Raw genomic sequence first — 15048 nt, 5'->3', positions numbered from 1 at the left:
GTTTTATTTGATATATATATATTTGCTGATCTGTAATTTGGGCATCATGCAATATAAGGGAATATGGCAATAAGATTAGCATTTTGATATGTGCATAGACATATGGGAGCGATGGTGAATTCATTTTTTACTGTATCTTTGATGCTCGTATGATTATTAGCCCCTTTGTGTATTAAGGGATAGCATTTGGGAGCTTATTGTCTTCATTCATGATGACCCCTATTTGGGCATTTGAGAGGAATATAAAGTGGTCAAACAGTCCATTACTTAATTGCCCCATTTTCCCTATGATTTGATTTATGGTATTAGACATAGGGTTAGTGAGGGATAGTCGACGTGGTGCGGGGGCACCATATTAAAGTAGGGTGAAAAAGCTCCGCTGGTAGGCAGGAATTGATTTAAATAGGGAATCTAGGCCAAATTCCCTGTTTTTTTCCCACAAAGTAAATAAGCCTGCTTATCGGTTACTGGTTGCATACCCCTCACCCTCGTCATTCAGATTTTTGTTGGTTTGGGATGGTTTATGGTTATTGGAATTAGATGTATAGGACTGTTATTATTGTTTGTGACAACCATCTTTTGTCCTATTGGTATTTATTTTTGCCCTGAAGAGTAGCAATTAATAGGGTGGTTAAGGGATAGCCATCGTAGAGCGGGGGCGCCATTTGCGATTCAAGAGGGTGCCAACCTCCGCTGTTAGGCAGAGGAAAGCTAAGGGCCATACAGGGGCAATTAGGCCACCTATCCCCTTATTCTTTTCATCTGTGTGATTAGAGTTATAATTTGGACCACCAGCATTCTAGTAATCCCATAATTGGCTCAAAGGAGGGATGGGGAACGATTTATGCAGGAGGTCCCGAGGATCGAGCCGGGTCAGGACTGTTGTTAAAGTGGCTGCCGGGCCAGTGTATTTGTCTCAGATGAGTCCCAGGAGTCACGGGGCCAGTGACTGTTGAACCACTTTAAGAGAAACTTGAACTCATTGATTTTAGGGCTCCAACCGAGTGGAGCGGAGGTTGCGTCTGACCTATTGGCAATATCAATTAATGACCGTAATGATGTTATTAATGTTTTATATATATGATGTCTGAGTTTTACAGGTGCCATTATGGTAGAGTATGACCATATTTTAGGAGGGAGGAGTGTAAAGAGGGGGCCATCATGAACCTCCTCTCTCCTGAACATTCCATGAGGCACCCTTGTGTTTATTGCTGTTTTATTGTTGTAATATGTAATGTGTTATATACTCTATGTTATTGTGTAAAGTTAGCTCATGGATAGAAGGGGTTAATAAACGGGCCGGTACAGCAAGCTGACAGGGAAGGAATTTCCTTTTACTGCAGTAGAGCCCAGGCAGGCTTGCCCAGGGCAGGATGCTCTTCACAGCCCAGAGCAGAGAGTACCCCAGTCAGGGGTGATATAAGCTGCCAAGGACTGCCGGGCAGTGTGGACGGGCCCTAGTGGTGTGGGACTGTCCCCAGAAGGACTTTTTGTGGCTTCCAGACTTGGATGGGAGTTAGTGCTGCTGGACAGGCTCATAAAGTTGCAGCGACAGAGCAGAAAGCATTATATTATCTACAGTAAAGTTTTCCCGTTGGTACAGAACTGTGCCTGTGGTGTTTTGCTGCATGCTTAATCCCAAGTGGCTGAAGTGAGCAAGTGAAGAAGGTAACTGACTGTACTGCAGGACTGGGACTTCACTTGCCTATACATGTGCAAGGTACCGGGGTGCTCACTGACTGTGACTGTAAACTCGGCCATGACTACCGCCCCCTGCTACCTTGTGACATCAGGAGGAATTTTAGTTTACTTCTCCTTGCAGATCATCTCTAAATACTTAAGATTTTGAGGCTGTCGCTTGGCAACTCGGAGCTTCAACTCCCTCCATAAGTTTTCTATGGGATTAAGTTCTGGAGATTAGCCATGCCCATGGCCTTAATGTGCTTCTTTTTGAGCCACTACTTTGTTGCTTTAACTGTATGTTCGGGTCATTGTCTTGCTGGAAGACCCAGCCATGACCCATTTTTAATGTCCTGGAAGGAGGTTGTTACTCAGGATTTTGCAATACATGGCTCCATCCATTCTCCCATTGATGCGGTGAAGTAGTCCTTTGCCCATTGCAGAGAAACACCCCCAAAACATAATGTTTCCACCTCCATGCTTGCCAGTGGGGACAGTGTTCTTTGGGTCATAGGTAGCATTTCTCTTCCTCCAAACACGGCGAGTTAAGTTAATTCCAAATACCTCAATTTTTGTCTCATCTGACCACAGCACCTTCTCCCAATCACTCATGGAATCATCCAGGTGTTCACTGGCTAACTTTAGACAGGCCTACACATATGTCTTCTTGAGCCGGGGGACCATTCGGGCACTGCAGGATTTTAATCCTTTACAATGATTTTCTTGATGACTGTGGTCCCAGCTGCCTTGAGATCATTAACAAGTTCCCCCTGTGTAGTTCTAGGCTGTCTCTCACCTTCCTCATGATCAAGGATACCCCACGAGGTGAGTTTTTGCATGGTGTCCCAGATCAATGTCGATTGACAGTCATTTTGTATTTTTTCCCATTTTCTTACTATTGCACCAACAGTTGTCTTCTCACCCAGCATCTTACTTATGGTTTTGAAGCCCATTTCTACTTTGTGCAGGTCTATGATCTTGTCCCTGAGATCCTTAGAAAGCTCTTTTGTCTTACCCATGTTGTAGAGGTTAGGCTAAGTTCACATTAGCGTTCGGGGGCTTTGCAGAGGGCTGCATACTTCTTCCGTTAAGCCCCGCCTACTTCTGCATGCGCCTTTTTACCTATCTTAAACATTGGGTATGCAGGACATGCGGATGCATTGTTTTGATGCGTTTTGCGCGGACGTAGGGCGCTTCAAAATGATATTAAAGATAGGTACGCAGGTCGCTTGCTGACCTAGGCAGAGCTGAGTGGAAGAGGTGCGGAAGTGGGCAGGGCTTAACGGAGGAACAACTGAGCCCTCCGCAGCTATGCCCTACGCAAGTGTGAAACCAGCCTTAGACATCTATCTTTAATACAGGTAGCGAGTTTATTAGGTGCAGCTACCTGGTCTATAGGGACCAGAATTCTTAATGGTTGATAAGGGATCAAATACTTATTTCTCAAAATGCAAATAAATATATATATAATGTATACAATGTGATTTTCTGGATTTTATTTTTGATATTTTATCTCTCAATATTAAAATTAACCTACCCTTAACATTATAGACTGTTCATGTCTTTGTCAGTGGGCAAACTTAAAAATTCAGCAAGGGATCTAATACTGATTTCACTCATTGTATCTGTGATCTGATGTCTTATTTCTGAGACCCACGTTTTTCTTATATTTAAATGAACTCTTCAGGACCATGAACTGGACACAGATCTGCACGAGAATCTCCCTCCAGAGGTTATTTAAAATAAAAGAGGTTGTTACCAGTGGAAGACATCTAATGGTTACCAGTGTGATATTTAATGGCTGCTCTCTACTTCTCTGATCTCACAGCAGAGCTGTGTGTAATTATCACTGACACATCTGCAGCTGCCCCAACATTGTGCGCTGAAAAATACAAGCATAATTCTGCTGCTCCATAAATATAATTATCTCCCAAGCTACCCTTCAGAAAAAATAATTGCCCCTCATTGTGCTTCCTGCACAAAATATTCCCCCCCACGGCCCCTCTCCATAATGTCCCCCATATTGCCTCTCTCCATTACAGCTTTCCACTCTGCCCCTCTCTGTAATGTCAATCTGTCAGTCACCTCTCCGCCTTGTTAACTTCTGCCACCTCCAACTCAAAATGTTTCCTAAACTCATCCTTTCTCAGCCCTCAATGTACTAAAGTAATAGTGTATGCCCTTATCATCTCCCACCTCAACTACTGCAATATCCTCCTTTGTGGCCTTCCTGATAACACTCTCAAACCTCTCCAATCTGTCCATAATTTTTCTGCACAACTAATCTACCTCTGTTCTCACTAGTTCACTGCTTCTCCCCTGTACAAAACCCCTTCATTGTCTCCCAATTCCACAAAGCTGTCCATAATCTGTCTCCCTCATATCTCTGAACTAATCTTGCGATATCTCCCCACGCAGAATCTCAAGTCTTCCCAAAACCTTTTTCTCTCCTTTATAGTCGTACGCTCCCCATCCAGCTGCCTGTAAGACTTCTCCCAAGTATCTCCCATCCTGTGGTATTCTGTACCGAAACATGTCTAATTATCCCCTACACTTGGAACTTTCAAGAGGAACTTGAAAACTCATCTCTACAGAATAGCATACAACCTGCAATGACCCCGCTGCCACCTCACCAATACCAGAGCCGAAGCACACCAACATCGAAGCTGTTAGGCTACGTGCACATGCTGCGGATTGGGGTGCGGATTTGGCCGTGCGGATTTTGTAAAATCCGCAGGTAAATCTGCAGGTCAAAAGACCTGCGGATTGCTCTGCGGTTTTGCCCTGCGGTTTTTCATCTCCTCAATGGAGGAGATGGCAAACCGCTGCGGAAACCGCAGAAAAACCACGCGGAAAAATCTGCACCGTCTGCACTGCGGTTTTGTATTCCCATAGGGAATAATGGTACTGTACACCGCAGCGGCCAAATCCGCTGCGGAACCGCAACAGAATCCGCAGCGTGTGCACACACCCTTAAAACCCTTGATCCTACTGTCTCATTTTCCTTTATCCTGTAGAATGCAAGCCCACAAGGGCAGGGCCCTCTCTCCTTTGTCACCTGTTTCTCACTATTCATTTTGTTCATTGTAATTTCTATTTGTGTTTTGTATGTAACCCCTTTCCCTGTACACCAGGAAACACTGGTGCTCCAAAAATAAATAATAATCTGATAGATCGCTTGTAACCTTTTTGTTTTTTTCAAAAACAGAGTTGCATATGGGATTTTGTTTTGCTTAATGTGATGACGTTTTCAGTGATGCCTTTTTTTCTTACATGTTTTTTTAATCACTTTTTTATATATGTTTTATGTGTTACTATGACAAAAAAGCTATATTTTTGGTGTGTTTTTTATTTTATTTTTTTACACTGGTCACTAATTGGATCCAGAAAACCCAGTTTACTTTCGTCCCACTTGCATCCATCTGCTATCTGTGTGTCTGTTTTTTACGTACATGTGATATCCGTGTGTGATCCATTTTCATACATTTACAGTTAGGTCCAAAAATATTTGGTCAGTGGTGAAATCCGCAGGACTTGGGCTCAGCTTGTCACTATTTTGTATTTAAAATGAATCAACTAAAGGGCATGTCACACTAAGAGATATCGCTAGCAATATCGCTATAACTTGTGACGTTATAGCGATATTGCTAGCGATATCGCTGTGTGTGATACTTACCTCCGACCGGCTCCCCTGCTGGTTATCGCTGATCGCGCGAGAACGTTCAGGACTGTTTCTCGTCGTCAGCTTCCTGCTGGGGCTTCCTGCTGTGAGGACGAGCAACGCGTGGAGCCGGGCGGGAGGACGCAGGATCGCCTGGTGTGACAGGTAAGTAGCAACCCCCGTCCCCAGCGATGTCGCTAGTGAGATCTGCCTGTGTGGCAGCTCACTAGCGACCACTTAGCGATGTACCAGCGATCCTGACCGCGTCATATCGCTGGTCGGGATCGCTGGTACATCGCTAAGTGTGACAGTACCTTAAGGTGCAATTGAAGTGTGGACTTTCAAGTTTTATTAACCCCTTATCTACCAGAGCTTTTTTTTGTTTTGCTTTTTCATTTTTTGTTCCCCTTCTTCCCAGAGCCATAACTTTTTTTTATTTTTTGGTCAGAATGGCCATGTCAGGGCTTGTTTTTTGGAGGACGAGTTGTTCTTTTGAACGACACCATTGGTTTTACCATGTCATGTACTCAAAAAAGTGTGGTGAAATTGTAAAGAAAAAAGTGGAACCCCCAGTTTTCTTTCACCATGTTCACTAAATGCTAATGTTACATTCTGATTTTCCAGGTCATTACGAGTTCAAAGACTTTTTATTTAAGTGGTGAAAAAAAATTCCAAAGTTTGTTAAAAAGAAAAATTGTGCCATTTCCTGATACCTGTAACATCTCCATTTTACGTGATCTCAGGTTGGGTGAGGGCTTATTTTTTGTGAGCTGAGCTGACTTTTTTAGCTTCTTTCCGACATCAGGCGTAATAGTACACCAATGTCGAACTCCCTCCTTTTGATGTTGGCTCCGACGCTGAACCCACATCTTTCCCGGCGGCCTGGTGGTCGGCGCTCATAGCAAGTCAGCAATTCTGCTACATACAGGTGATCTGATCATCCCCTTTATGTAGCAGATCCGATTGAGTTATGGCAGCTGCTAGTCTCCCATGGAGACTATTGAAGCGTGCCAAAAATAAAAAAAATATATAAAAGTTCAAATCACCCCCCTTTTATCCCAAAATAAAGCAAAAAAAAAAAATCAAACATACACATATTTGGTATTGCCGTGTTCAGAATTGCCCGATCTATCAATATAAAAAAAAGAATTAACCCAATCGCAATAGATTGTATCTGCACCAAAATGGTATCATTAAAATACTTCTGGGTTGTTTTCACAGTATGTTTTGGGCCATTGGATGGCGCTTCACAGTACAGATGGACAATGAACCTTGATGCATTTTGTTGAATCTGAACAGAAAGTCTGTCTTCAGGCACATTATCAAAAAACACTAGTGACCCAGTGCCAATTGGAAGCCATGCATGCACATGGCATCTCACTGCCTTGATCAATACAATCTATTGGTCCATCTGTGTGCTGTCCATGAGTAACATTGTATAGTAGGAGCTTTGTAATGTATTAATTTGGGAAAATTACTGATAACTGACCAAAGGCTGATGAAAATCAGATCCAAGACTGTCATGACACTTGTCCCATTTTTTTTTGCTCTTGGGAACAAACATAAATTTCTGAATGAGATCTAATGAAAACAATATCTGCAGCCAGGTGAGTGTCATGTTACTCTACAGAGCAATCTGAAATCTGACTAAATACCATTTTTAGATCTTAGTTTACATAAGTTAAAAGAAAAACAAGCAAATATATAGTGGCAGTGAGTTCTAGGGTAAATTGAGTTGCCAAAACTTAATAAAAGAAGATTCTTCTGACAGACATCATGAAAATTTGTTAATGCTTTTTAGTACGACTAGCAGGATAGGTGAAGGGTTTAAGGGTGTGTGCACACGCTGCGGATTCTGCTGTGGTTTCGGCTGCTGCGGGTGCGCAGCAGTTTTTGCTGCGGTGTACAGTACCATTATTCCCTATGGGAATAAAAAACAGCAGTGCAGACGGTGCAGATTTTTCCGCGCGGCTTTCCTGCGGTTTTGAAACCGCAGAAAGAATTGACATGTCAATTCTTTCTGCAGATTCCGCTGCGATTTGCCATCTCCTCCATTGTGGAGATGAAAAACCGCAGGGCAGAACCGCAGGCGAATCCGCAGGTAAAACCGCAGGTCTTTTGACCTGCAGATTTACCTGCGGATTTTACAAAATCCGCGCTGCCAAATCCGCACCCCAATCCGCAGCGTGTGCACGTACCCTAAGGCTATGTGCACACAGTGAGTTTTTGATGCGCGTTTCCTTGCTGAGATGGGTCAAAAATGCAATGGAATCCTTATGCAAGCTTATTCAATGACAATCCTGAAGTGTTGTGCACATGATCAGTATTTTTCCTTTACTATTTGCAGTGCATTTTTTCTGCAGCATGTCAATTTTTGCATTTCTGCAGTGTTTCTGCACCCATTGACTTCAATTGAGTCAGTCAACTCTGCAGCAAAAACACAGGTATAAAAATGTTTGCGGATTTGCTGAGTTTTTGTTTTGTGTTTTACCGGCTTCCTATAGTGTTTCCCAAGCTGTCATCTTTGTGATAGCATAGGAAACACTGGTGCGGAGGTTCTTATCGGCGGTTTTGCTACTGTGGGTAAGACCACTGTTCACGGAGCTTCGGGATCATGCTGTCCGATGTCAGCATGACCCCCGCAGCTGTGACTGCGACCCGCAGTAATGCTACCGCAGACTGTCGGTCAGAGCACTTCGAGGTCATGCTGTAAGATGTCAGCGTGATCCCGCAGCTCTGACTGTGACCCGCAGGCATGGGCTAATGACACTACTGCTCCCATCGGGCTATGTCTGCTGTCATTGATAACAGTGATAGCAGGAGCCGCTGATAGGAGACGTAGTTTCATCTGCCAGTGCTTGTGCTCACAGTTTTAAAAAAAAAAAATTACATACTCAAAAATTAAAAAACATTATGCTCACCTTAACACCCAAAACCAGAAGCACTTATCTCCTTGAAATAATGTAAAATAATAAACCAACATAAACTTACCTTTCAGCCATAGTCCACATAATCCAGAGTGTACCACAGCGATCTCGTGTAGAACAGTCACATTGGGAGATGTGACCGTTCTACTCGGCCGCCGGCGATACACTGCAGGAGCAGTCACCTCTTGTCAGTCTATCACTGAGCTGCCGTGAGAGTTCATCGGAGTTCATCAGCTCTGGTGCTCTCACTTACGGCACCGCTGCATGAGACCTTTCACATGCAGCAGTGGTGCCGTAAGGGAGATCACCGGAGCTGATGAACTCTGGTGAACTCTCATGGCAGCTCAGTGATAAACCGCGTGAACGATTACCTCCTGTAAGTGTATCGCCAGCTGTCTTTAAGAGCAGTCACATCACTAATGTGACTGCTCTCATAGTGATCAGGATCATCATTGGACATTATGGATTATCTTCTCTGCAGACAGGTAAGGAATATTATGGTTTATTATTTTATTTTTGTTGCAGGAGACATTGGCTTGCGTGGATTAGGCGTTCGGTGAGTATGGTTTAATTAAGACTATTAAAGGAGTCTGTCATTATTTCAAATAAAGGACTTATATCTGGGTGTCTGTGTTTTTAATACAATATCACTATAGGGTTACTAATGGATACGTGTCTTATAGACGCCTCTCCATTACTAGATAGACACCTATATGGAAAAAAGATACCAAAATAAACAACAATAACCAAAGACTCAGAATATCAAACAAAATATAACCCAAGACAAGAGATATTCAAAGTACCGACTATATTTAATTAATTAAAAATACACCATAAATTATTGTACAAAAATATGAATTAATGATACTAGAGACAAGATATATCATAAAGAATTTTATTTTTTATCTCCTAAAAATAATACATTTTGATGTGCAATAAAATAAAAAAAAAAACAATCAAAAACAAATTGTATGCAGGGGGCAAAAAAGAAAACCTAAATGGCTGACACCAAGGAAATCATAAATAATATAACAATATCAGAGAATACAATAAATATATATCAAGTGATCAATTTTATATAAGATTTAATCCTCATAATAAAGTGCAAAACAATTTTATTGCAAGTGCTCAGAATAAAAAATAATACTTAATCTCCAATTGATATTGCAAAATAAAGTGCTCAGTGCTAGAGGTCTGATTCACCTTTCTAAATCTCAACCATAGACCATGTGTATAAAGTATGGTGCTAGAGGTCTCATTCACCTCTACCAAATACCAGCCACCAGCAGTGTTTAATAGATATGTAAGTAAAATGACCACACAAAGTATCTTTCCTGCCCCCTCTACACAGCACTCCAATGCGTGTTTCGCTACCTCTCCATTACTAACCTGTGGTCTTGATGTCACCTGACAATACAAAGATGACATCAACCTCACAAATATGAACCCCACTTGCCACCGCTACAGGGCAAGTGGGAAGAGCAAAGCGAAGTGCCAGAATTGGCACATCTTATAGATATGCCTTTTCTGGGGCGGCTGAGAGCTGATGTTTTTAGTCTGGGAGGGGCCAATATCCATGGCCTCTTCCTGGGCTATTAATATCAATCTGCAGCTGTCTGCCTAGCCTTTCCTGGTTAGATTTTTTAGGGGGACAACATGTCAATTTTTTACTAGGGTGCCTCTGTAAACTAACTAGTAAAGTCTAAGCTCTAAGCAAACAACTGTGAGCTGATGTTCTTTATGGCTATTGGCTCTTTCCCAGAATATTAACATCAGTCCTCAGCCATCAGCTTTCCCTCTGCTGGTTATTAAAATTATGCGGGAGTTAATGCTCCTACATAGGCTGGTGACAATGTGTGTTTGTGTTTACTTATCAGCTTAGTAATGAGGGTGTCGGGCTGACACCTTTTCATTACTAAGCCTAGAGCTAGGCGTCAATGACAGCTGCTGACACCAAGCCCTAATCCCATTACACTGATGCTACTACATCAGCATGGTAAAGGTGGTGTTGAACCAAGAAATTACATCACAAAGCTTTCTTTTAAAATGTCTTTATTTAGCTCAAAAAATCATTCATTGCTGTACAAAAGCGCGTACAAAATCGTGCGTTTTTTCCACTGTATTTTTCCTGCCAAGAGATGCATAAACCTTATAGAAATTTCTGCAAGCAAATACTCAACGTGCACACACAGCCTAATAGTTGTATGAATCTCTGCATTGAGGACAAAGAGTGATGAGTTGTGTGCATAATAATTTGTATAGTATGTGCGTGCAACAATCATTTTCTGCTTTTATTTTCCTTAGCTCCAGTTTATTTCATCCAGGAAAATTACACTTTCTTTTCAATGTCATCAACTTTGAGCCTTGCTCTGGAAGAGCATTGCCAAGGAAAGGAGTATGCACTGGCTGGCTTGCTGAGCTTGTAAAGCCAAATGATGAAGTATCTGAAGAAAAAGCCATCACTGGCAGTGTAAACATAATAGCTACAGAACTACAGGTATTAGTAAATTATAAACACAGATTTTTGACTCATTGCTAGATTTCTCTTCAATATGATGATTTCTTAAAGGGAACCTGTCAGCAGGATTGTTCACAGCAACCTACAGACAGTATCAGGTTGGCACCCTTATACTGATTAAAATGATAACTGTGGTGATGAAATCCATCTTGTGGTTGTTGTTTTTAATCTTTATTTTCAGTTAATGATATGCTCTTTCTTCGAGGAGGGCCTTTGGGGGTTCTTCATGTGTTGCTCTTCTTAGGTATTCATGTGTATGGCTTGGCTTGGCGCCTGCACTATAGCATGATCGCATATGTAATGTGTTTCTAATTAATTTCTTTGCTGTTTTCCTGATATTCCTAAAAAAAATACAAATAAAAATCCGATTGAAGATGGCGCTGGTCGCACCTGCGCAGTAGCAGCCAGGCCTGTGGAGTCGGAGTCGTGGAGTCGGAGTCGCTATAAAATGGACCGACTACGACTCCTAAAATATATAATAAATTGGGTACAGTAGTTCAATGCAGAATGTGCTGAATATTTTTTCATAGGAATTTGGGAAAGTTATGAAATGTCATATAAATGGCTGATCTATTCCTGATCTAAGGCTACATTCACACAAGAACAGGTTCTTGCTGTTATAACTGACGATGCTTCAAACATGATAAGTACAATTAAACTGATGAATGAGAGTAATGAACAACAGCTAGAAGAAAATTTAGGATTCAGTATGTTTGAGATGGAAGGCCACAGTGCTGTTCTGTAACTGAGGAACAAACAGATATTACAACAGAAGAACAGCAAAATTATACTTTAGAAATAGATGATCTTGTTGAAGGTGCTTCAAAACACTTTCATATTCATCACATGCGCTGTGTTGTGCACACGCTTCAGCTGGCAATAAGAAATAGTCTGCAAGAGGGACATGCTGGAAATCTGATTGGAAAAGTGAGGAAATTGGTTATTGCCGCCAGAACTCCTAAAATTGATTTCATCTTGCTGAGACGTGCTGGGAAAGGGGCAATTGTCGATCAAGCCACTCGGTGGGGCAGCACTTATTTAATGATTGAGCGATTGCATGAGCTAAAATTGTTTCTTATAGATATGGTGAACCCTCAGGTAACCCTAAATGAAGGTTAATGGACACAGGTGGCTGAATTGAAGGAATTGCTTAATCACACATTTACCGTGACTAAAAAATTACAAGCTGAGGATTTAACTCCTGGCATTTTCATAAGGGAGTGGAAGAACTTGCTATTTTGCCTGTCCCAAAGAGGAAGTTTAATCGCAGATGGCATTGCTGCTTCAATGAAACGGAGAGAGACACAGCTATTGTAAAATAAAATTTTTCTGGCAGCTGTTTATGTGGATCCAAGTCTTCGTATATTGCTGATGATCAACAGCTTACTAAAAGAAAAGAAGCTCTGACTGAGGTAGCAGTTAGGATGAGTGGCCTACAGGAGGACTGCCAGGTGCAAGAGGACTCTGGTCCTGACAGTGCTACTGCTGCCATATCTTCATCCTGATCAGATGAGGCGTTTGACTTTGACAAGTATTTGGATGACATGGAGCAGGCAAAGCGTTGCCGCAAGGAAAAAGATTTCACTCTGTCTTCTATAGCAAGCAGATTGACCATATTTCAGCAAAATGTTTCACTTGCTCTCAAAGAAATAGAAAAATTCAACCGTTCATCAAAACTGACTGTGCGTGAGGCAATTCCTTTATACCCGGAAATTGTTAGAGATTTTGCCCATGTGGTTACGGCTTTGCCTCCAACCCAAGTTACTATAGAGAGGTTGTTCTCTAGCCTTAAAATTACCATATTTTCCGCTTTGTAAGACGCACTTTTTTTCCCCCAAAATTGAGGGGAAAAGGGGGTGCGTCTTACAAAGATGATATACCTTTGCGCTGCCGCTGAGGGTACTTGCCGCGGCACTCTGTACCCTGATGCTGTCGCTGCGCTGTCTGCCGGTTCTTACCGCCACCGCCGCGCTCCTGTCCCCCGGTAGTTTCTTCCGCCGCCGTCGCGCTCTGTCCCGTTCAGCGTGGGGGGTCTCTGCCGCTCCATGCCTGCTTTCCTGTGTCTTTCTTCCTGGAAAATAGCCGCCGCGCATGCGCAGATGGACATCTCGGCACTGAAATCTCGGGATCTCCCGAGATTTCAGTGCCGAGATGTCCATCTGCGCATGCGCGGCGGTGGCGGTAAGAACCGGGGGACAGAGCGCGGCGGTGGCAGTAAGAACGGGGGGAGAGCGTGGCGGTGGTGGTAAGAACCGGGGGACAGACCGCGGCGGTGGTGGCAAGCACTGGGGGACAGAGTGCGGCGGTGGTGGCAAGCAGGCACCGGGGGACAGAGAATGGCGGTGGTGGCAAGCACCAGGGGACAGAGGGCGGCGGCAGTATCTGACACCGGCAGCGGCACGCTGCACATCAAAACACCCCCTCATCCCAGCAGCAATGTTCCACTCCGGCCTCCTCCATCACCACCCCTGGTAAGCAATAAGACGCATGGATTATAGGATGCATGATCGCAGAGTACCGGCAGCATAGGAGAGAAGCGTGCAGGGAGGGTGCTCCCTCCGTGCTTCCCTGAGACCCCCGGAGCAGCGCGATGTGCTGCGCTGCTCTGGGGGCCTCCTTCCCTGCAGGTCCCCGGATCCAATATGGTGACGGGGACCTTCGGGGGCCTGCAGGGAGCTGGCTTCCTCACTGCCTGCAGAGCGCAGGCATGAAGAAGCCTGTGCAGCACCTGTGTCAGATCGCTGTAGTGTAGTGAAGCTTAAAAAAAAAATGTAAAAATAATTTATAAAAAAATCGCTAAATAAATTTAAAAAAAAAAATATTCCCTAATAAATTAATTTTTTGAAAATAAAAAAAAACACAAAACAATAAAAGGGCACATTTGGTATCGCCGCGTCCGTAACGACCCGCCCTATAAAACTGTCCCACTAGTTAACCCCTTTATTGAACCCCTTAAAAAATAAAAATAAAAAACGAAGCAAAAAATAATGCTTTATCATCATACCGCCGAACAAAAAGTGCAATAACACGCGATCAAAAAGATGGCTATAACCATGGTACCGCTGAAAATGTCATCTTGTCCCACAAAAAACGAGCTGCCACACAGCATCATCAGCGAAAAAATAAAAAAGTTATAGCTCGCAGAATAAAACGATGCAAAAATAATTATTTTTCTATATAAAATTGTTTTCATTGCATAAAAGTGCCAAACATAAAAAAGACATAAATGAGGTATCGCTGTAACTGTACTGACCCGAAGAATAAAACCGCTTTATCAATTTTACCGCATGCGGAACGGTGTAAACGCACCCCCCAAAAGAAATTCATGAAATGCTGGTTTTTGTTCATTCTGCGTCCCAAAAATCGGAATAAAAAGCGATCAAAAAATGTCACGTGCCCGAAAATGGTACCAATAAAAACGTCAACTCGTCGCGCAAAAAATAAGACCTCACATGACTCAGCAGGTCAAAATATGGAAAAATTATAGCTCTCAAAATGTGGTAATGCGTAAACTATTATTACAATAAAAAGCATCTTTTAGCGTATGACAGCTACCAAACATAAAAATCCACCATAAATAGTAAATCAAACCCCCCCACCCCTGTTATCACCTCCTTAGTTAGGGAAAAATAATTAAAGAAAAAAAATGTATTTATTTCCCGTTAGGGCTAGGTTTAGGGGTGTGTTGGGGTTAGGGTTGGAGCTAGAATTGGGGGGTTTCCACTGTTTTGGCACATCAGGGGCTTTCCAAACGCGACATGGTGTCCAATCTCAATTCCAGCCAAAAAAGTCAAATGGCGCTGCTTCCCTTCCGAGCTCTGCCATGCGCCAAAATAGTGGGTTACCCCCCCCCCATATGGGGTATCAGCATACTCAGGACAAATTGCACAATAACTTTTGGGGTCCAGTTATCCTTGGGAAAATAAAAATTGAGGGTGAAAAGATCATTTTTGTGGAAAAAATATGATTTTTTAATTGTACGGCTGTACTTTATATAACTTCTGTGATGCCCTTGGGGGTTCAAAGTGCTCACCACATATCTAGATAAGTTCCTTGGGGGGTCTAGTTTCTAAAATAGGGTCACTTGTGGGGGTTTTCCACTGTTTAGACACATCATGAGCTCTCCAAACTTGACATGGCATCCGATCTGAATTCCAGCCAATTTTACAGTGAAAAAGTCAAACGGGGCTCCTTCCCTTCCGAGCTCTGCCATGCGCCTAAACAGTGGTTCCCCCTCACATATCAGGTATCACCGTACTCAG

General features: G+C 42.8%; 1 protein-coding gene across 3 annotated transcripts in view; it reads left to right on the top strand.

Moving 5' to 3' along the window:
- MTRR (5-methyltetrahydrofolate-homocysteine methyltransferase reductase) overlaps positions 1 to 15048 on the top strand; it is a 700332-nt gene that overhangs the window by 485179 nt on the left and 200105 nt on the right. For all 3 annotated transcript variants that reach the window (XM_073564571.1, XM_073564570.1, XM_073564569.1), the window contains exon 11: positions 10573 to 10765. In XM_073564571.1, coding sequence (XP_073420672.1) covers positions 10573 to 10765 — 193 coding nt within the window. The remainder of the gene's footprint in view (positions 1 to 10572; positions 10766 to 15048) is intronic.

The sequence above is a fragment of the Dendrobates tinctorius genome, unplaced genomic scaffold, assembly GCF_039654945.1.
Source record: "Dendrobates tinctorius isolate UK_male_01 unplaced genomic scaffold, ASM3965494v1 ptg000460l, whole genome shotgun sequence".
NCBI classification, from domain to species: domain Eukaryota; kingdom Metazoa; phylum Chordata; class Amphibia; order Anura; family Dendrobatidae; genus Dendrobates; species Dendrobates tinctorius.
Note: the sequence above shows the minus strand (reverse complement) of the source record. Positions and strands in the feature narration are given on the sequence as shown.